The sequence below is a fragment of the Panthera tigris genome, chromosome D3 (genome assembly GCF_018350195.1).
Source record: "Panthera tigris isolate Pti1 chromosome D3, P.tigris_Pti1_mat1.1, whole genome shotgun sequence".
Classification (NCBI taxonomy): Eukaryota; Metazoa; Chordata; class Mammalia; order Carnivora; family Felidae; genus Panthera; species Panthera tigris.
The window spans coordinates 17,589,671-17,610,981 of NC_056671.1; the positions used below are offsets into that span (position 1 = coordinate 17,589,671).

General features: G+C 42.1%; 1 protein-coding gene across 3 annotated transcripts in view; it reads right to left on the reverse strand.

Moving 5' to 3' along the window:
• Positions 1-21,311, reverse strand: part of CORO1C (coronin 1C) — an 89,275-nt gene that overhangs the window by 19,366 nt on the left and 48,598 nt on the right. For all 3 annotated transcript variants that reach the window (XM_042961597.1, XM_042961598.1, XM_042961599.1), the window contains exon 3: positions 9,298-9,420. In XM_042961597.1, the coding sequence (XP_042817531.1) occupies positions 9,298-9,420 (123 nt within the window). The remainder of the gene's footprint in view (positions 1-9,297; positions 9,421-21,311) is intronic.

The following is a 21,311-nucleotide window of genomic DNA, read 5'->3' on the forward strand; positions in this document are numbered from 1 at the left end:
GCTGTGCCCAGACTGAGCATTTCAGCACGGCAGGGACAAGCTATCTCTTTCCTCCACTTGATTTTTTTGCTTTGTTTTGTTTTTCAAATCATACTGTGTATTCCTGAGATTTTCTATTTGGACTGGACATTGCTATGGCAATGTTTCGTTCTGGGGGGAAAAAAACCCATAATCAGTCCCAAGGGCTTCCACATGAAAAGTGAATCAATCAGTAAAAACCCATTGTGGTTCTGGAAAAAAAAAAAAAACCAACAACTTTTAAGTGCATGTTCAGGAACTAATGTATCACTGGAATCCTTTTCAACATGTGGAATTCTGAAAATGGAAAAAGGACAGCTCAAGAGAACAGCTCCAATAAGAAAAAAGGGATGAACGGGGTGCCTGGCTGACTCAATCAGTGGAGCCTACGACTCGATCTCAGGGCTGTGGGCTCAAGCCCCACGTTGAGTGTAGAGATTATTTAAAATCTTAAAAAAAAAAAAAAAAGAAAAAGAAAAAAGTGATGAAAATGAAACGTGGGTTTCTCTCAAGGAGTAATTTTAAAGTGCAATTTGTTTGACGGTTTTGTTAAACCTCAAACAGTGCAAAATTTAAACGTTATGGGAAGTGTTTCCAGACACCTCTTCCCTATTTCAATCACCCATTCTGAACTTGCTACTGGTCTAGGCACTAGGGCTACAGCCATAAAAAGGGCTATCCCCCCAAAAGGCTATATTTTTAAATGCGAAGGAAACCAATTCCAAAGAGAAAATGAAGAAAAGAGATGAGAGGAGACGGGAGGAGCCTCGCAGATTCTACAGCCGTTGCAGGATCCCCGACAGAGGCTGCCTATCCAATACCCACGGGGCAGCATGTAAGGAGTCAGGATGTGCCTCAGTGAACCATGACGTTAAGAACAACATTAGTTTTGGCAAAATCAAGAACTGAGAGCTGGGCTCTGATCTGCGCAGGATACAATACCCACTAGCAAATGGCCCAGATGCCATCTGCCGAATGACCAAGGGGTCAGAAATCTTGAGGAATTCACTCTCATCACCAACTACAATATTGCTTCCATTTTTATTTCAAGGCAAAAACTATTAGGAAAATTTATAACAGAAGCAACAATGTATAAAACAGGGAGTTTATCTTTGTTGATTTCCACCCAAGTGTAAAACTGATTTGGGAGAAGGGAAAAATGTCCACTTAAACTTCATTTGGGATGGGCTAGACACAAATAAGACAAATACTCCGCAAGATCTTTCCCTCTCCCTGACTCTGGAAAAAACAATTATGCAACCCACTGTGTGAATCAGCCATTTTTTGCATTTGTGTTTGATTACTACCCTGCAGATAAGCAACAGCACTGAATCGAGATCATTCACTAAACTTAACTTGGCTGCTCTTTGTGCTATGTAAAGCAGTAATATTTTCTTAGAGCTAAAGTCTTCCCAAGTAAAATACTTAGCAGCCACAATCTTTAAAACTCTCCGTGAGAACACACTGTTGGAGAAAAGAACTCACGGTATGAAAAGTCCGGAAAACCTAGGAGCACAGTCTAATTTCTGGGAGGAGGATTTGTAGAATTCCTTTTTGCCGGTATAAAACACAGCTTCAAAAAGTAGTACAAGAAAGGTAAACTATGCCAATATAATTCGCTTTTGGGGCTGCTTAAAGAAGCCATCTGTAAAACATGAAGGAATGTGCCATCAGCCTGGCATTCCTTTTCCTAAACCTGCGATCAAAGGGACATCATTGTCATTGAATCAATGCTTTTGCCACATTAACAAATCAGTGCCTAACTGCTCAGTGGAATTAGACTATTAATACAAAAAGCGGGAGGGGGGGGAGGTTCTAAATATTTTTTAATGTTTATTTTTTTGAGAGAGAGACAGAGTGTGATCAGGGGAGGGGCACAGAGAAAGGGAGACACAGAATCCGAAACAGGCTCCAGGCTCTGAGCTGTCAGCGCAGAGCCCGATGCGGGGCCCAAATCCACAAACTGTGACATCATGACCTGAGCTGAAGTCCGATGCTTAACCGACTGAGCCACCCAGAAGCCCCAATACAAAAAGCAGTTTTAAAAATTAACCTAATTCTTTTACAGTTCATTTGACAAAGTTGGTTCTACTGTACTTTTTTTTTTTTTACTGAATATTTACTAAAGATATTCTCATTGCTATGAATCTGCTATAGCTACACTGTAAAAAATAGTAACTCACTATGTATTCATAGCTTCCTCGTTGCTGTTGTTATTGTTGTTGTTATTTTACGTGTAAGGCAACTGAGGCTGAGAGCATTTAAGTGGCCTATACACATGCTCCCAATTCTCCATCTTGAGCTTTTCTCAGTATTCTTCCCCTGCTATAATGAGGCTTTGTTACACTATCTACTATTTGTAGCTCTGGGTTACCACCAACAGCCTAGGCTTGGGAAACTAAAGAAAGCTTTTCTGTTTAAAAAAAAAAAAAAAAAAAAAAAAATGGTGTCAGAGTGCTTGGCTGGCTCAATCAGTAAGTATGCGACTCTTGATTTCAGGTTGTTGAGTCCGAGCTCCATGTTGGGCACAGAGATTGCTTAAAATATAAAGTAAACATAAAATTTAAAAATGGTTTTGTCTGAAACTGTCTGATCTATCATACAGTGTTCTTTTACCTTTAGGAGAGCAAAGTGGAAAATGAGGTATTAAGAGGTGGGGTAGGAGACAATCAACTATTTCTTCAAAATTTCATTTCAACTGCTAAGCTACAAAAGCTTCTTGTAATTGCCCCAATAATAAAAACAAATTTGGGGGACCTTAAACGATTAAAATATCAGTGCCATTCTTAAGAGCTTAAAAAAATAAACTAGGGGGAGGATTTACCTCAGAGCATGACTCAATTTACAAAATGTTTAGTCTGGCAATACCAATAAAAGGACAACAAAGAAAATTCTGGAAGGATGGTGGTGTTAGCGGCAAGCACAGTTTTGGGATCTTCCCAAATCTCTCCATAAAAACACAGAGCAAGCAGATAACAAAACAAAAACCCAGAACTAGGTGATAATCCCCAAATGCAAGTGGGAGGAGGAAACCACCAATAACCACGTGACCTGTGTATTATCTATCGGTCTCTGTGTGGAAAAGTCATGGGGCAGCAATGGGGTGCTTCACAGACCTGACACCAGTAGGCCCCTATGGCACTAGCAATGGAAACTGAGAAGGTTTTTGTCCTCTCCAATAGCTGGTGAGGATGGGGACCTGAATACAAAGGTCTGAAGGGGCTGGAGCAATCTAGACTTCGGACCCCGTACTCCACAGGTCAACCAGAAAGGGCTCCTTTCCGAGACAGGCCCCACAGTGAGAAATTCCAAGGAATGGAAACAAATCTGAGAAAGACAGAAGTCAGAGGGGCAAAGGAATGAGCAAAAACAAAGAAAGGCAGGCTAGGAAATCTAAGAAAGCAAGCCACTGTGATTCTGAACGCCCCCTGGAAAGGACAGACGGGGGGAGCTCTGTGAAGTTAGGTTGGCTCTGTGCACTAAGCCACCTCCGAATGACTCTAAATGCACATGAAAATAAGAAGGGGCACCTGGGTGGCTCAGTCGGTTAAGCGTCCGACTTTGGCTCAGGTCATGATCTCGCGGTTCGTGGGTTTGAGCCCTGCATCAGGCTCTGTGCTGATAGCTCAGAGCCTGGAGCCTGCTTCGGATTCTGTCTCCCTCTTTCTCTGCCCCTCCCCTCCTCACGTTTTCTCTCTCTCTGTCTCTCAAAAATAAACAAAAGAAATTTAAAAGGAAAAAAAAGCCAAGGCCCCCCACATTACTATAAGAAACAAAGAGAATAAGGCATAGAATAGCATTCCTATAAACAATAAAAGAATGCTAAGAAAGGAGGCACCAGAGTGGCTCAGTCGGTTGAGTGGCCGACTTCGGCTCAGGTCATCATCTCACAGTTTGTGATTTCGAGCCTGGCTGGGATCTGTGCTGACAACTCAGAGCCTGGAGACTGCTTCAAATTCTGTGTCTCCCTCTCTCTCTGCCCCTCCCCTGCGCATGTTCTGCCTCTCAAAAATAAATAAACATTAAAAATTAAAAAAAAAAAATTAAAGAAAGAATGCTAAGAAGGTATGCTCAAAAAGAGGTAAAAACCATCACATACTATTTCAAAACAAAATAAAATCCAGGACACATAAATCAGAACTTGAAAAACTCAAAAGTAAGGTAGAAAAATTTTTTCAAAATTAGAAATAAGGTTGGGAGAAAAACTAAACAATACTGGAGACAGGTAAAGAAGACAAAGCATATGGATTAACAGGAGTCCCTGAAGAAGAAAACCAAGGCAAGAAAACAGAACAAATACAAAGACTGTAATTGAAGAAAACATTCCTGGGAGGGGGAAGAAGACCTGAAACCTTATACTGAAAGAACGTACCATAGGGCGCCTAGGTGGCTCACAGTCAGTTGAGCATCCAACTCTTGATTTTGGCTCAGGTCATAATCCCAGGATCATGGGACTGGGCCTCAAGTCAGGCTCCACACTGGGTGTGAAGCCTGCTTGGGATTTTCTTCTCTCTCCTCCCCTCTCACCACCCTACCTCCCGCCGCCCCCAGCTCGTGGGCACATGCTCCAGCTCTCTCTTTAAAAACAAAGCCAAACCAGGGCGCCTGGGTGGCGCAGTCGGTTAAGCGTCCGACTTCAGCCAGGTCACGATCTCGCAGTCCGTGAGTTCGAGCCCCGCGTCGGGCTCTGGGCTGATGGCTCGGAGCCTGGAGCCTGTTTCCGATTCTGTGTCTCCCTCTCTCTCTGCCCCTCCCCCGTTCATGCTCTGTCTCTCTCTGTCCCAAAAATAAATAAAAAACGTTGAAAAAAAAAATTAAAAAAAAAAAAAAAACAAAAAAAAAACAAAGCCAAACCAAACCCAAAAACATACCACAAACCACGGAATGCCAACTCAGAATGACCAACAATATTCTAGCAAGATTACTATTATATTAAAAAAGGTTTTTTTTAATGTTTATTTATTTTTGAGAGCGAGCAGAGCATCAGCAGGGGAGGGGCAGAGAGAGGAGACACAGAATCCGAGGCAGGCTTCAGGCTCTGAGCTGTCAGCACAGAGCCCGACGCGGGGCTCGAACCCACGAACCGTGAGATTACGACCTGAGCTGAAATCGCGTGCTTGCTTATTAACTAACTGAGCCAGCCAGCCCCATAGATCACTATGTTCTAAGAAAAAAAAAAAATCTTATGAACATCTAGGCAAAAAGAATATATGGTTTACAAGGAAGAAAGAATTAGATTATCTGATTTGTTTTGACAACAACACTTTATGACAAAAAAAAAAAAAAAAAAGGAATAATATATTTACATACTTGAGTAAGGACTGTGAACCAAAAATTTTATATCCAGAAAAACTCACCTTCAAAATTGTAAAGATCACAGACCAGCTACCAGCTATTATCTATGTAGAAGAACTTAGAAAATATTGTTCCCATGAGCCTTTTCTTTTGATTCCATTCTTGGGAATTTCTCCTCAGTGTGGGGCCTGTCCAGAGGCGAGCACTCTCTGGTTGGGTTCTAGTGTACTGAGGTCTAGAATCTACCTGGGAAGGAGCTTCAGATGGTCTAAGTGACTAGAAAGAGGTCGACATAAGGACCTATGGAGAGCACTAAATACGGATACTCACAGAACTAAGGAGAGGCTGTTAAATATAATGGCTATGTGATCTTGGAATTACAGAGCACCTCATTTTATTTTTATTTATTTATTTTTATTTTAGAGACAGCAAGAGTGGAGTTCGTGCAAGCTGGGAGAGAAGGAGAGGGAGAGGGAGAGGGGGAGGGAGAGGGAGGGGGAGAATCTTAGGCAGGTTCCATGCTCAGCAGAGCCTCTTGTGGAGCTCAGTCCCACAACCATGAGATCATGGCCTGAGCCAAAGGACACTCAACCAACTAAGCCACCCCAACACCCCCAGAGTACATCAGTACATCATTTTTTTAAAAACAAATTTAATGTTTATTTATTTCTGAGAGACAGAGTGTGAGCAGGGGAGGGGCAGAGAGAGAGGGAGACGCAGAACCCAAAGCAGGCTCCAGGCTCTGAGCTGTCAGCACAGAGCCTGATGCAGGGCTCGAACCCACAAACCGTGAGATGATGACCTGGGCCAAAGCTGGACGTTTAACCAACTGAGCCGCCCAGGCGCCCCCATCAGTACATCATTTTTAAAGAGGGAGAACAGAAATAGCGCAGATTAAAAAGTTGTAGCTTTCCGGGGCTCCTGCTTGGGATTCTCTCTCTCCCTCTCTCTCTGCCCCTCCCCCACTTGGAGGATTTTCTCTCTTTCTCTCTCTCAAAATAAATAAACATTAAAAAAAAAAGTTGTGGAAACTATTTTCAGTAATCATAAACTGTTATGGTGGTCACAACAGTATCTTTGCTTTGAATCTGTTGTATGTAATAGTAATAAAGCATGAGACATGGGACAGATCAGGGCAGTCTAATTCACCCCTGAGCCCTTCAGACCCCGGATTCTCAGTATGCAAGAAGGTAGAGATGCAATAGTGAAGGTTAGATTAAAACTATATAGTCCAGAATTTTAACAGGGAATATTAAAGTGAGGTCACGTGGTATCTTATCTTTAAATATATATGTATATTCTAGCCCCATTTACTGCCAAGTCTTTAAAAAGTGATCACCATGGTAACAGTGACCATTCCTAGCACCCAGAATGTGATCTAGAAATTCTATTTTCCATTCAAAGAAATCAGAGCAGGGCACCTGGGTGGTTCAGTAGGTTAAGCGTCCGACTTCGGCTCAGGTCATGATCTCCCGGTTTGTGGGTTCGAGACCCGCATCGGGCTCTGTGCTTACAGCTCGGAGCCTGGAGCCTGCTTCGGATCTGTGTCTCCCTCTCTCTCTCTGCTCCTCCCCCGCTCATGCTATGTCTGTCTGTCTGTCTCTCTCTCTCTCTCAAAAATAAACATTAAAAATTAAAAAAAAAAAAAAGAAAGAAACCAGAGCTTCGGAGAGAAATGACTGATATGAAGTTAGGTGAAGAGATGTCCAAGATGAGCACGGAGCGCCTTACCATACCAAATACCAGGGAAGCTATCAAAAACAACCAGGGTATGTCAAAGGACTCAGGAACCTTGAACAAGTTCCTATTAACAGAGAGTGGATGACCTGGGCTTTGAGATAAGAATTGTAATGAATCAAAACCCACGAAAGATGTTCCAATCCATGAATTCAAAATGACATGAAAGGGGGAAAAACCCTAACTGGTCGTCTTCTGAGAAAGAGAGAGAACCAATTCATTATCTTGAAAACTGAGTAAACAAAAGGAGAGATTCAAGCATCTGTCCTACTTTCCTATATGAACAGTACTACTGGCCAAATAGTAGATAAGAGAAGGCATCCCCTTACAATTTTTACCTGCTAAAAATTGAAAACAAAGTAACACAATTTAAGATCACCATTTTGCGACCCCTAAGGATCTGCTGGATCTGGGTGCTGAACATCAACGGCTGCACGAATCATCCTGGTATCACGGGCCTCTTGATCAAACAACATTAACACTAGCTATCATCTTGCCAAGGGGATCGAGCCTGAACGTGATCACACTTCAGGATCCAGCTGCCAATTTATAGGGAATTTAGAGGACAGAGGAATATGTTGAAATGCACCATGCATGTGCAATCATCAGAAACTAAGTTGAAAGATGCAGGTCGAAGGAGGGGCTTCTTCATCAGATTCATTGTCAAGGACAAGAAAACGATGGAAGAGGAGCCAAGAGGTTACAAAAGATGTACCGAGTTCTTTAAAGTGGCAAGACTGAGCTATAGTGTCTAGAAATACACGTTTGGGTGATTAAAACCATGGAGAATGATGAGGGGGAGTAGCGGATACTTTTGGAGGGAGGGAGGTGGGGGGGGTGTTTATGACAGGGAAGGGGCACAGGGAGAGTCTGAGAAGGCTGGCAAAGTTCTGTTTCCTGACCTGGGCAGTGGTTATACGGGATTCACTTAACTGAACTCCCTTACCTGTTTATTTAGCGTGTTTTATAATAAAAAGTGTTTTTTGTTTGTTTGTTTTATTTTTCAGATGAATCAAACTTGCTTCTTCAAGAGAAGTTAATACTCTCAGTTTAAGATTTGGGCATCAAGGGTCTAAACAATGTTCCTTTCCTTTAGTAAAATGTGTCTGCAGCCATGAAAATGATCAATTTAGCAAGGCACACTAAGCAGAACAGTTCCTTTTAACATATTTCCTTAATATGATTTGGCTGCCAAAATTATGAAATCACAGGAGGAGCTCTCCTCAGCCAAAAGTCCATGAGGAAAAATGAGTAAATGTTTAAATGACACAGTTCAGGAATTAATTTGTTTATGTCAAATAATTTTAATTAATAAAGCCTTCCACACACGGTTTCTAAGTCTGGCTCAGTCCACAGAAAATGAAGAGGGAAAGAAGAGTGGTCTCCAAGCTCTGCACCTGACATGCGTGAGAGCGCCTGTAACTGACGCAGGCACGGCCTTCACTTAGCTCAGCTCTTAATGCATTTCTCCCCATCTGTGCCTATGTTAACCTTTCAACATATCTGGGGCTAGGATTAAAAACTGATCCAAACCCACAATTACATTTCAAGGCTAAGAAGAACATAATCAAGAACAAGACGCTTGACATTAAAAAGCATCCCAAAGCCTGGTTTCACACATAATCTGCTTTTGGAATCTAAATGGAGGAATGTAAAGAACTTACTTTCAAATTCTTTCATATTGTTTGTCTACCTGAATAAGAAGGAATTTCTTAACCAGGGTCAAACTAGACAGAACACACCTTCTGACGTTAGCTTGAAAATAAGCACTTTACTTACTGCAAAACTTTTCAATTTCCCAATATATGCGATATATCCCATTTTACATGTATAACCTTTGGCATCTTATTTCACTATAAAGATTCCATTCATGTTGGTAGTTTCTTTCCTTTGGGGGGAGGGAGAGGAGTTATGTGGTCCAATGGCATTCACAGAATTACTGGAAGGTCATTTTACTGTCCTCAAAATCTTCCCATGGAGCAGACGTGACAACAGCCAATAAGCACGTCCACATGCACGCTCATACAAAAGAAGAAGAAAAACAATACAGTACAACCTCTTTGATAGAAGGGCTTATAAAAGGCTTGGCTATAGTTGTCCTTTCATCTCACTAAATCATGGTATAATCCAATGGACAATCAAAACTGCTATGACTTTCTGCTTTTCAAGCCTCTGCACACACATGCGTTTTGAAAGTCGTAGGTAGGTCTCACTGGCCTGTGTGCATGCCACCCCCTGGGAGCTTACCATAACCGTGCAGTCCTCTGAACCGCTGGCAATGACCTGATCGTTGTGTGGGCACCAGTCTATGTCAAGCACCGGTCCCGTGTGGCCACATACTGTAGGGTAGGATTTGTCAATTCGACCAGTCTGAAAGAAGAGAGAAACAAACGTACTGTGTAACACCAACACCACAGAGTTTGTAGGTTTGCTCAGAACCATTTTTCCTTTATTACCTCCACCCCAAACTCTCAAGTATCTATGTATCACGGTCAATGTCAACTAGTAAGAACTGTCAAGTTTTATGTCCAGAAATAGCTACTGCCAAGGACATGCCACCAAATTACAAGGATCCAAATTTCTAGAACCACAAAGATTTTTATTTAATCAACTGCATTAGCAGACATAGTGAACGAGAATGCTAAATCTTTTTACCAAAACACAATTTGTAAATTATAGGTGTGTTTTTACTGTTAAAAAAAAAAACAAAAAACTTGGTGTTACTCAAAATGTTAAATACAACTCTTAGTAAAATTAGCTAATACCCTTGAATATACAAATCACTAGTTCTGGAAATGAATGGCACTGTGAGCACACAAAGTTAGGGTAATAAAAAGAAAAGCTTTAGCTAATGCTTAGGGGCTCAATCTGTAGAAGACTGTCTCAGTCTCTTTACTGTCTTTGATCAACAGAAGAGTCAGCCAGACCAACTCATTAACACTAGCTTAGATCTCACCCATTATCTAGTCCACGTCTCGTTGAGAATACAATATTCAGGGGCGCCTGGGTGGTTCAGTTGGTTAAGTGTCCAACTCTTGATTTCGGCTCGGGTCATGATCTCATGGTTGGTGCAATCAAGCCCCACATCAGGCTCCATGCACAGCATGGAGTCTGCCTGGGATTCTCTCTCTGCCCCTCCCTCACTCGTGGATGCTCTCTCTCTCTCTCAACGTAAACAAACATTAAAAAAACATTTTTCAATGCTGATCATAAGTAACCATCACGATATACTCACGTGACACATCTGAATCTAACAAGTCAATCTGGCTTATCAAGCCAATTTTGTGTTGACCAAGACAAATGCTATTGTAACAGGTACACAAAAGCTATTTCCTTTCTTAAACATGTTGGTGCAATCCATGCCGAGGTCCTGTATGCTCTAAAAGCGAGCGTACAACGAGGAATCACGGCCAAGCAAAACTGAACCTATTTTGTTGTTGTGTTATTCTCCTGTTAAGACAAGTCAGTACAACACTGGGGCAAGGCTTCCCAGAAAATTTTCAAGATCAAGGAATTCTGTGATTTCTCCACTGTGACTCAACTGTGGAAATGTCCCGAGAAGCAATTATGCTAAACACAAAGACCACAGTACTGAGAGTCAGACAGATATGGGTTCAAATCCAGACTCTACTGTTCAAACAGTGGGTGGCCTTAGGCAAGTCACGTAATCTGAGCTTCAGCCCATCATCTGTGAAAGGAGTGACAATAATACTCATCTCCCAGGATTACCGTAGGATTAAATGAAATAAAGTTTTTAGGTAAATCATAACTTGGTATTACAATTATCTGTATATGGTATGTAAAAAATTTAATTTCAGATATACCTCAGAGATATGGCAGGCTCTGGTACATATCAGTGCAATTAAAGTGAGTCAAATGAAGTTTTCAATTTTACTGTGTACACAAAAGTTGTATTTATACCATACTGTAGTCTATTAACTGTGCGACAGCATGATGTCTAAAAAAACACAATGCATAAACCTTAATTAGGGAGTACTTTATTGCTGAAGAATGCTAGCCATCATGTGAGCTTTCACTGAGTCATGATCACTGATCACATATAAACCATAAATGTAACAGCAACGAAAAAGTCTGAAATATTCCAAGAACGAACAAAATGTAATAGAGGCACAAAGTGAGCAAATGCTGTTGGGAAAATGGCATCGACAGACTTCCTCGATGGGGGATCGCCACAAACCTGGTTTGGGAAAAAAGAGTATCTGTGAAGTGCAATAAATGAGGTAAGCCTGTTTGTGGTTTATATACACAATGGAATACTACGTGGCAATGAGAAAGAATGAAATATGGCCTTTTGTAGCAACGTGGATGGAACTGGAGAGTGTGATGCTAAGTGAAATAAGCCATACAGAGAAAGACAGATACCATGTGGTTTCACTCTTATGTGGATCCTGAGAAACTTAACAGAAACCCATGGGGGAGGGGAAGGGAAAAAAAAAAAAAAAAAAAGAGGTTAGAGTGGGAGAGAGCCAAAGCATAAGAGACTGTTAAAAACTGAGAACAAACTGAGGGTTGATGGTGGGGTGGGAGGGAAGGGAGGGTGGGGGATGGGTATTGAGGAGGGCACCTTTTGGGATGAGCACTGGGTGTTGTATGGAAACCAATTTGACAATAAATTTCATATATTGGAAAAAAAAATGAGGTAAGCCTGTATGGTGACTGGAATATAGTAAATACACAATATAAAACTACTTTTATTACTAGTTCTTCTAGTTTAATACATTAATTTAGTCTATCATTAAGAAGGACAAACACGTGTCACTTATGAACTCTCATGGGGCCCAGACGCTGTGCTGAGTATGAGAGACAGAGAAGTAAACACGGCAGCCCTGTCCTGGCGGGACGTAGAGGCTGTGTCAACCACCAAATACGGTGCAGCAGAAGACATGCGCCACAGGACAAGCACAGGTGGCAGGAACACAGAAGAAGGGCATTCAGCCAGGCCTGTGGGGATCACAGTCTTCGGGGAGGTTTTCTTTCTTCTCTTTTAAGCTTATTTATTTTTAGAGAGAAGGACAGTTCAAGAGTGTGGGGGGAGGGGCGGAGAGACAGAGAGGGAGAGAGAATCTCAAGCAGGCTACACGCTGTCGGCACAGAGCCTGACGCAGTGCATGATCTCACGCACCATGAGCCAGATGCTTAACCGACTGAGCCACCCAGGCACAGAAAGGTTCTCTGCCGAGAAAAGAAGAATTCTAAATTGAGGTGTGAAGATGGCCCTGTCCACAGACCTAAAGCCTAGGTTTTTTCACATGCTCGTTTTCTCTTGTAAATCGAATTAAACCCAGTTTGGACCTGTGGAATTGCATCGGCAGAAAAGGAATCCTAAAAGAAAGTGCCAACGAACACAGAACCTGGGTGTTATAAGGAGGGCCACACGGGTCATTTACAGGCAGCAAAGCACAGATGGCTGAGAAGCAGACTGCCTGGGCTGGCGTCACGACTCTGTCAGGTTCCAGCTCTGATGCTCTGGCCAAAATGACTTCACCTCTCCACCTCATCTCCTCATCTGTAAACTGAGAATGTCGTGATTCCTTCTATACGAGCTGATGTGAAGACAAATTGAAGATAATCCAGGTAAAGTACTTTCCCAGCATTTGCAGGGCTCAATAAACGTCACCCCAAATTCAGCAACTGCTGGAATCCACTCTGTCATATCCCTGATCCCATCTCTCCTTAAAGAAGCAACTGCTGCTGAGGCCTCTAGCCAGGTTGTTTTCCCTATTTTCTGTACTGCATCCTCACAAAAACCGTGTGAGTGACCCAGCCCGTAAGCTACCACTCCCTGTAATATTCTATTTCTCATGCAGGTGGCGGTGGACTCGCAGGTGTTCATTTTACAGTAATACTGTGATATACATAATATGTAATTGTAGTATCAACATATTGAACCCACCAGCTAAAAGACAGCATGTTTCAGATTTGATTACAACCAGCTACAAGACATATTTTAAAAGTAATAAAGGAACTAAGTTAAAAAATAAAAAGGCAGGGGTGCCTGGGTGGCTCAGACATGATTCCCAGGGTTGTGGGACCGAGCCCCAAGTCAGGCTCTGCACTGTGCATGGAGCCTGCTTGGGATTCTCTCCTCCCCCATCCGCCCCTCTCCCCCACTCATGCTCTCTCTCTCTAAAACAAACAAAAAACAAGAAAACTAAAAAGTAATTAAAGCAGGGGAAGGCCGTAAAAATATATGCCAAATAGCTGAGCAAGGACAGACTTTAAGGTAGAATGCACTATTAAAGATTAATGTCACTGTATAATTTTGAAACAATTCACTGGGATGCTAAAGGCACTAGGAAGTCTAATTCCTCTAACTGCACAAACTCAAAATATTTATAGCAGAAGCTGAGAGAACTATGAAGAGAAAATGACAAAGCCATAATCTTAAGAGATTTTAACAAAGACTCACTCTCAAGCAAACAGACAAAAATTAGTATGAATATAGAAGACTTTAACAAAAGTCACAGGCTTTGGGACTCCTGGGTGGCTCAGTTGGTTAAGCCTTTAACTTTAGCTCAGGTCACGATCTCACGGTTCATGGGTTAGAGCCCTGCGTTGGGCTCTGTGCTGACAGCTCGGAGCCTGGAGCCTGCTTCGGATTCTGTGTGTGTGTGTCTCTCTCTCTCTCTCTCTCAAAACCAAATAAACACTGGGGGAAAAAAAGTAACAAGATTTATCTAATGGATATATCTAGCCTTGGAGCCAATATTTAAAAATAAACATTTTTTTCAAACACACATTAAACATTATCGTTTTTAAATGACCAATTAGGATACCACAAAGCAAATCTCACAAAATACCAAGAAATCAATACCTCATAGTGCATGTTCAGAGTACAATGCAATTCAATTAAAAATTAATAGAAAAAATATGAACCAAAAATCCCTAAGGCATCTGAAAATTTTTTAAATTTACTAAATAATTCACATAGAAAGTCATAATGGCCAATAGAAATGTTAAAATTGATCAATAAACACATGACGTTTCATAACTTGTGGGAGAGGGCTAAAACAGATCTTAACGGTAAATCAATTAGCTTTAAATGCACATATACAGAAAGTCTGAAAATTAAGGAGCTGATAATAAGCACATGAAAAGGTTGCCGTATTTTTATATAGAGCACACCCAAAGAATGTAAAATTATGAAAAGAAATTAACAAGAAAGAAAATAAATAATAAGCCACATCAACACAATAGGATAGATTAAGAAAGAAGAGAAAGCACAAATACCAGGAATTTAACAAGGGACATAACTTACAAATATGGTGTAAATTCACATAATATGAAAATACTAGGAATAACATCTGATAATAAATTTTAAAACACCAGATGAAAGAAGCAATCTCCTAGAAAAAAAACATCAAAAAATTGTCAATAAATAAAAAACCTGAATAGACCCATAGCCACAAAAGACCAGTAACAAAAGTCCACATACTACCTACCTCCCCATAAATCTAATCACATAATACCAAAGGCCACTAGGCCCACGTGGTTTTACAGGAGAGCTTTACCAAACACTCAAGGAAGAGATCGGCTCAGACAAAACTTTCCAGAGAACAGAAAAGAGCAGTACCGCTCAACCCCTCACTTAAGGACTGTGCCACCCTGATAACAAAGGACGGTATGACAAAGAGAAACTGAAGCCTACATGATAAACACTGTTGCAAACTCCCCTCAAGAACAACAAAAAAACAAGCAGAGTGCAGACAAGCTGCAGACAGAGAAGATACATATGCAACATCCATATCCAACAAAGTCAACAAACAACCTGACAGAATGATGGCAAACGACAGGAGCACAGGAGCACTGAATTCACAGAGAAGGAAAAGCCCACACAGATGTATGAAAAGATACTTGGTCTCACTCAGCGAACTAGAAATTAAAATGCTATGGTAACATCTTATACCTATTAAAACTGGCAACAATTTAGAAGCCTAATTACAAGTGTTGGCAAGGATGTCAGGAAAGAGGAATTCCAAGCGACCGTTCACTGAAGGCTCCTGCTCTGATTCTTTTTGAGAGCAATCTGGACACAGGTAGAGGTGAAGCTGCCCACCCCTGAGCAATACCATTTGAGGTGGTCTGTGGGAAAGAAAGGTCCCTGTATTTGCACAGAAAGGATATTAACCGCAGCATCACTGGGAATGGTGAAAAAAGCAGAAGCAATTTAACTGTCCTTGGTATGGAAATAAGTATCACTCACACAAAAGTTTAACACACACAAAAATCAGTCTATGTACAGATACATACACATGTAGTAAAAGTACACAAATAGAATACATACCAACTTTGAGGAAATGATTACCTCTGGTGAAGGAGAAGAGGAAAAAAGGGGAATGGTATTTTAGTTACATCTGTTATGCTTTATTGTTTTTTAAAAAATGGGAGGTAGGAAACAAACATGGTAAAATATTAACATCTGTTTAATCTTGTGGGTGAGTACATGAGTGTCCTAGTATTTTGTTTCCTATCTTAAAAAATAATTAAAAAAAGAAAAACACTTTACTCCCAAGGGAAAAAAGTTTTTGTATCTGAATTGTTTTATCTTTGCATTCTTAGGCTCTGCCCAGCAAACCACGTCTGGCCTCTTTGATGGCAAAGTACAGTTACTAAATAAACTCTGAGCTTCCAAGGACATCAAATAATTTTCTCTAATACAAGTTGTTCTTAACTATACTGTGAAACTTACTAAATGCCTTTTTTTTTAGGTTAAAATTACACAATCGTGGCTTAAAGATACCGTTCAGTCAAGTCAGACATTTGAGAACAGTGAGCAGTAAGCCTCTCTTCCACTCTCAGCTCAGTGCTGACAAGTCCAGGGCATCAAAGTACTAAAGAGCCGAATGTTTTCGCAGGAACTTGAATCCCATTGAAAGGGCAACCGCTACCAACTGCCCTCCTTCCCATCAAAGCCAAAGAAGAAGAAAACTTGCGAACCCTTTCAGAATGCTTATGTTACGTGGTAGGAACCGTACGAAGACCTTTCTGTCTTCGTTCTCACCAAGCTGCTTCATGATATAGCATCTGTACTGTCCCCATTTTCTAAATAAAGAAATGGAGTGAAGCAGCACAGACCGAAAGCATCAGTGACGATCCAGCCGTACTAGATTTCCACAGGGCAAGAAAATTCCCACTAGGCCACGGGTTGTGAAAAAGGCACAACAGTAATGTTAAAGCTATTGGCAGCTGGTCATCAGAAATAGAGCTCATAAAAATGATACCCTGCCACCAGCTGTTTCCTCTGGTTGTAAACATCATCACAAATCCTTACAACAAATAAAACAGGGAAAGTAGCATCATATTGCAGCAGAACAAAAAGGCCATCGACTAAATGTCTGATAGTGATAAAGGAACAAAAAAGGAAGAAAGTGTGAGAAGAACTGGCATCTTAGTGGCACACTTGGGGCACCTGGATGGCTCAGTTGGTGCAGTGTCCAGCTCTTGATTTCGGCTCAGGTCATGATCTCAGGGGCTCAGCTTGAGCCCCACTTTGACTACTTGCTGGGCATGGAGCCTGCACTCTCTTTCTAAAAAGAAGAAAAAATTTTGAAAAAAATAAATGTGCCCTAATCGTTTTACATACAGGACGTATGTAAATCAATCAAGGGTCAGCGATCACGATTTCAAGGGCTTACACTTGAGTATCTTCTTACCCATAATAAAATCAATTAAGAGAAAAGCACAGCATATTTTATCCTATGAGTATATGTTATTAAAAGGGCAGAGCTGGGCACTTATAGACTGCTGAGAGCTCGGTACAAGGAAACTGAAAGAAACCACACAACAGTGGCCGTATATGGTAAAGATGTGGACGCACCGTTCTGAGAAACATTTTGCACTAGCATTTAATGAGAATGTATTTCTCATTCCTACCCATGACGCATCCTCATTCATCATCCGGTCAACAAACCGAGGCATCCATGTCTAATTGCTGGCGTGTGGGGGGCCATTCAGAAGAGACACCCACTGTAAGTCAGGCTGGCAACATGGCTCACCTGAGCTTCTAAGCAGCAAATGTAAATAAATGCAGAGGCTGAAAAGAAGAGTTACAAGAATTTAATGCCAGCCCCCCCCCTTTTTTTTTTAACTAAATGGTGGTTTATTTTAAGAACTACCTATCAATTTTCCAAGGCTCCTATAGAGAATAATTTCATTTACTAACAAATCAGGTCACTGTCTCATTAAGGGTGTGTCACACCTCAGCTGCATCATCTAGAATATTCCCACTTTTCTAGCATGGAATTGAAAGTTTAGCTGAGAATAGTCTGTCACTCTTTAGACTCCCTGCTTTAAATAATGTGTACAAATTTATTGATTACTTCCTAGTCCCAGCCACTTGCCATGGGAGAACTCTATGTACACCTCTCTAGCTAAAACTCCAAGTGGTGGGAATTGCCAGCAAGTCAACTCAAGGGGCAAAAAATGACCCAGGTTACCAAAGGCTCCGGCCCCGAGCCTCGTTCACACACTTGGGGAATACCAGTGGACTGGGTCAGGGCACCGAGTCATGCACTATCATTATCTGAAAGATCCTTTGGCCTGCCCGGGGCCCAGCAACATGAGCCCCAGGGAAAATTCAGCCTCCAAAGTGCGTGTACAGCTGGCACAAGGCAGAGGTGTGACAGCACAATTTCCATGTGGCTGGCCCGAGCTGAGGCTGATGGCTTTGACATGTTCCAGCCACCAATCCGCATCGTGGCAGAAAACCACCTAGACACCAGCATTATCATTTACTCTGGGTTTGGGGAAAGTTCTCAAAAATTTCAAAGCAGCCACAAAACTGAAAAGAGCTCCTGGAAAACTGATGCTTCAACTAAACCCAAAGTTAGGCAACACTTTCCTCCAACAGGCATGTTTGGAGAGGGGAAAGTGAAATCAAAATTTAAGCACCAGTAAATGTATTCTCTAACTGCTCTAAGAAGGAACACTTGTAATTGTAAATAACTTTGCAAACACATTCCTCCTGAGGTATACAAAATACAGTGTAACTCTTATGACATGATAGTCCCGGTTGTTCAAGACATTTCCCATCCATTTCAATGGGAAACCGTAACTGTCCCACCTCCATCTACCAGTGCACCTTACTTCTCACACCTCATGTCAAAAAGGAACCCCTACTGGGGCACTTGGCTGCCTCGGGTCAGTTAAGAATCCAACGATTTCAGCTCAGGTTATGATCTCACAGTTTGTGGGACTGAGCCGTGCATGTTGGGCTCTGCACTGACAGCACGGAGCCTGCTTGGGGTCTCTCTCTCTCGCTCTGCCCCTCTCTCTCAAAAGAAATACATAAAAACTTTAAAACATACACACACAAAGGAATCCATACTTAAGAAGTGAACTCATCCTACGTGCTGAGAGCAGTACTGAGCAACCAAAACGCTCTAAATATCTACGGAAAAATGTGTACAGTAGTCCTCGTGCATACTTGTTCCTATAAAGGAGCTCCACTCTGGGATGTGTCTTTAAAGGAGCTAATGGTGGCTCAGTCCATGAAGTGTCCGACTTTGGTTCAGGTCATGATCTCACAGTTTGTGAGTTTGAGCCCCACGTAGGGCTCTGTGCTGACAGCGCAGAGACTGCTTCAGATCTTCTGTCTCTCTCTGTCCCTTCCCTGCTCTCTCTCTAGTTCATAAATAATAAATAAATAAATAAATAAATAAATAAATAAATAAATAAATAAATAAATAAAAGGAGCTAATGGTATATCTCAGATGAACCAGCAGACATTTTCACCCTCCCAAACTCCAAAGTCAACAGTAGGAAGCTGCCAACATGACCTCTGCATTCTATAAAAGATCATTCAGAATGACTGTTTCTTGATGTAACAACGACCCCTTACATGATAACCATTTTCAATCCACACATTAGCTTGCTCGCTCTGGGAGCATCTAATGGATGGCTCTTTCAAAATGTTACCATTCGGTACAGCTACCCAGCACTTTGCCCAGCAGGCTCATTCTCAGGATAACACAGGTTTCCAAAAAGTTAATAAACTCCCACGGTGTTAAAAAGTGACACGTTGGGGCGCCTGGGTGGCTCAGTCGGTTAGGCGTCCGACTTCGGCTCAGGTCATGATCTCACGGGTCCGTGAGTTCGAGCCCCCCGCGTCGGGCTCTGTGCTGACAGCTTAGAGCCTGGAGCCTATTTCAGATTCTGTGTCTCCCTCTCTCACTCTGACCCTCCCCCGTTAATGCTCTGTCTCTATCTCAAAAATAAATAAACGTTAAAAAAATAAAAAAAAATAAAAAAAAGTGACACGTTAATTTTATCAGTCAAATCAAGCATTCCCCCGTAAGACGCTCCTTCCGCATACGACGTCTTTCCAGCTGACGTCCTGGCATTTCAGCGACGCGGACACCCACACTGTTCCAGGGTGTTGGCTTCTGAGAACAGTCCACACCATCCCTCTTGGCTGGTCCGGCACGGCAGCTTCCCAGCGCCTTTCCAGCTTCGGACCTACAGTCATCTTATCCAGCCGCTTCATGACCCATCATATAATCTGTGCTTATTATCCAGACGGGCTATTCTACCCTCGGATGTAAGGGTCTAACACAACCCCTACCGTATCCTGAATCAAGGAACAAGAGATAAAGATTTTGCAAACTGTCTGTCCCTACTTTATCTTCACGTAAGTTTTTATTTTAGGAAAAAATGTTAATCAAAATCACTTTGTATGCCCAAAGTTCAATAACTTTGTCATTCCGTCCATACATTTGAGGATCTTTTTTGTAAGGCACTGACAATAACTCCTTGCTGGCCTTGGAGGGACACACTGAGAACTCCCCAACTCCGTAAGGAGGACGGGAAGTCAAGCAAATGCTCAGGAGCTAAGGAAAAGTTTTCCGCCAGGCAGAAGGGCTCCATACACACCGTGTGGAGTTCAAAGGAGTCCGAAAAGGATGTCTATTAAAGTGGGCTTTCTGGTTTTTCAACTACCTTTCTCTGGTATCGGTATTCTTTACATAGATACACGCTCTGCTGAAATCTCTTCAGGCCCTGCTGCTTCACACGAAGATAGCTGGGGAGAGGCACAGGTGATGAGACAGGGACTTCCACGGCAGACTGGAAAGACTGAGGCACACGATATCTGACTTGTGGACAAGCTGGTCGCCAAGAGGGATAGCTCCTGACCCAGGAGTAGTACATTCGGAGGAGGTTTTACTTTAAGAGAACCAAAAACACCAACCTTGAGGGTAAGCGGGGGTGCCCTGGAATAAAACACACAGATTGGGTTACCCAGTCCTGGAAAGTAAGCCAGACACTCGAGCTGCCAGGGAGACGCAGGGCGCTTCTGCAGAGGCCTCACCTGCCTGTGAGCGAAAAACAAGTCTTCACGGGTACGAGAGAAAATGCCAAACAGATTATTTTGGTGATCACGGGCCCTCTTTAAAACCTGGGTCTAATACTGCATAGACCATTTTAAAAGTCCTCATTAAGAATCTGAGGGAAGTTACTGTAAAACTATTGATTTCACTATCAGAAAGCAAAAACAGTGGAAGGGAACGTCTCCTTACTCAACTGCACCCAAATATGTAATCGGGAATAGACACTGTATTTCCTAACAAAAAATCTGTAAAGTGAAAACTTCATCACTACAGACACGTAATTCCAAACACTTCTGGTCTGAGAACAAACAAAAAACTAGGAACCCCAGATGAGGTGGAATCTAGTCAAAATAAAATTCAGCTTGAAAGCAGAAGCTGAAAAGCAAAAAACTATTGATATAACTGCAAATCGAGGAAATTCAACCATTCAGTATCAAACCAGGAAGCAGAGTAATCGGTTGCTTGTACTAAGCAAATGACACTGGAGGGGTCTCCCCCAGGACCCTCTGTGAATGACGAAGCGTTCCAGAGCTACCACCCCTTTCAATCCCAGCTCTGCACGGGTTTACATACAAGCTTCAGAATAAAAATCCACCCTCCCTGAAGTAAGTAGGGATGAAAACCAGAAAAATAGCGGAAGTTGTTCTTTGGGGTTTTTTTTTTAAGGTAAATGCCTTGGGTTCCATGGCAGAGGCAGTTCACACCTTGCAGCAGTTATAAACACGCAGGACAGGAGGACAGACCCAATTCAGCAGACTGTATCATTTACTCATGACTTACAAAGCTCAGCCAGAAAAGAAACCCAAGTCACCGTTCCTCTAAGAGAGCCAACACGTGCTCCATCACTCACCCCTCCCAGCTCGGCCTCCCCTGGACTCAACTCAGGTCCCACCCCTAACGAGCACAGATATTCAA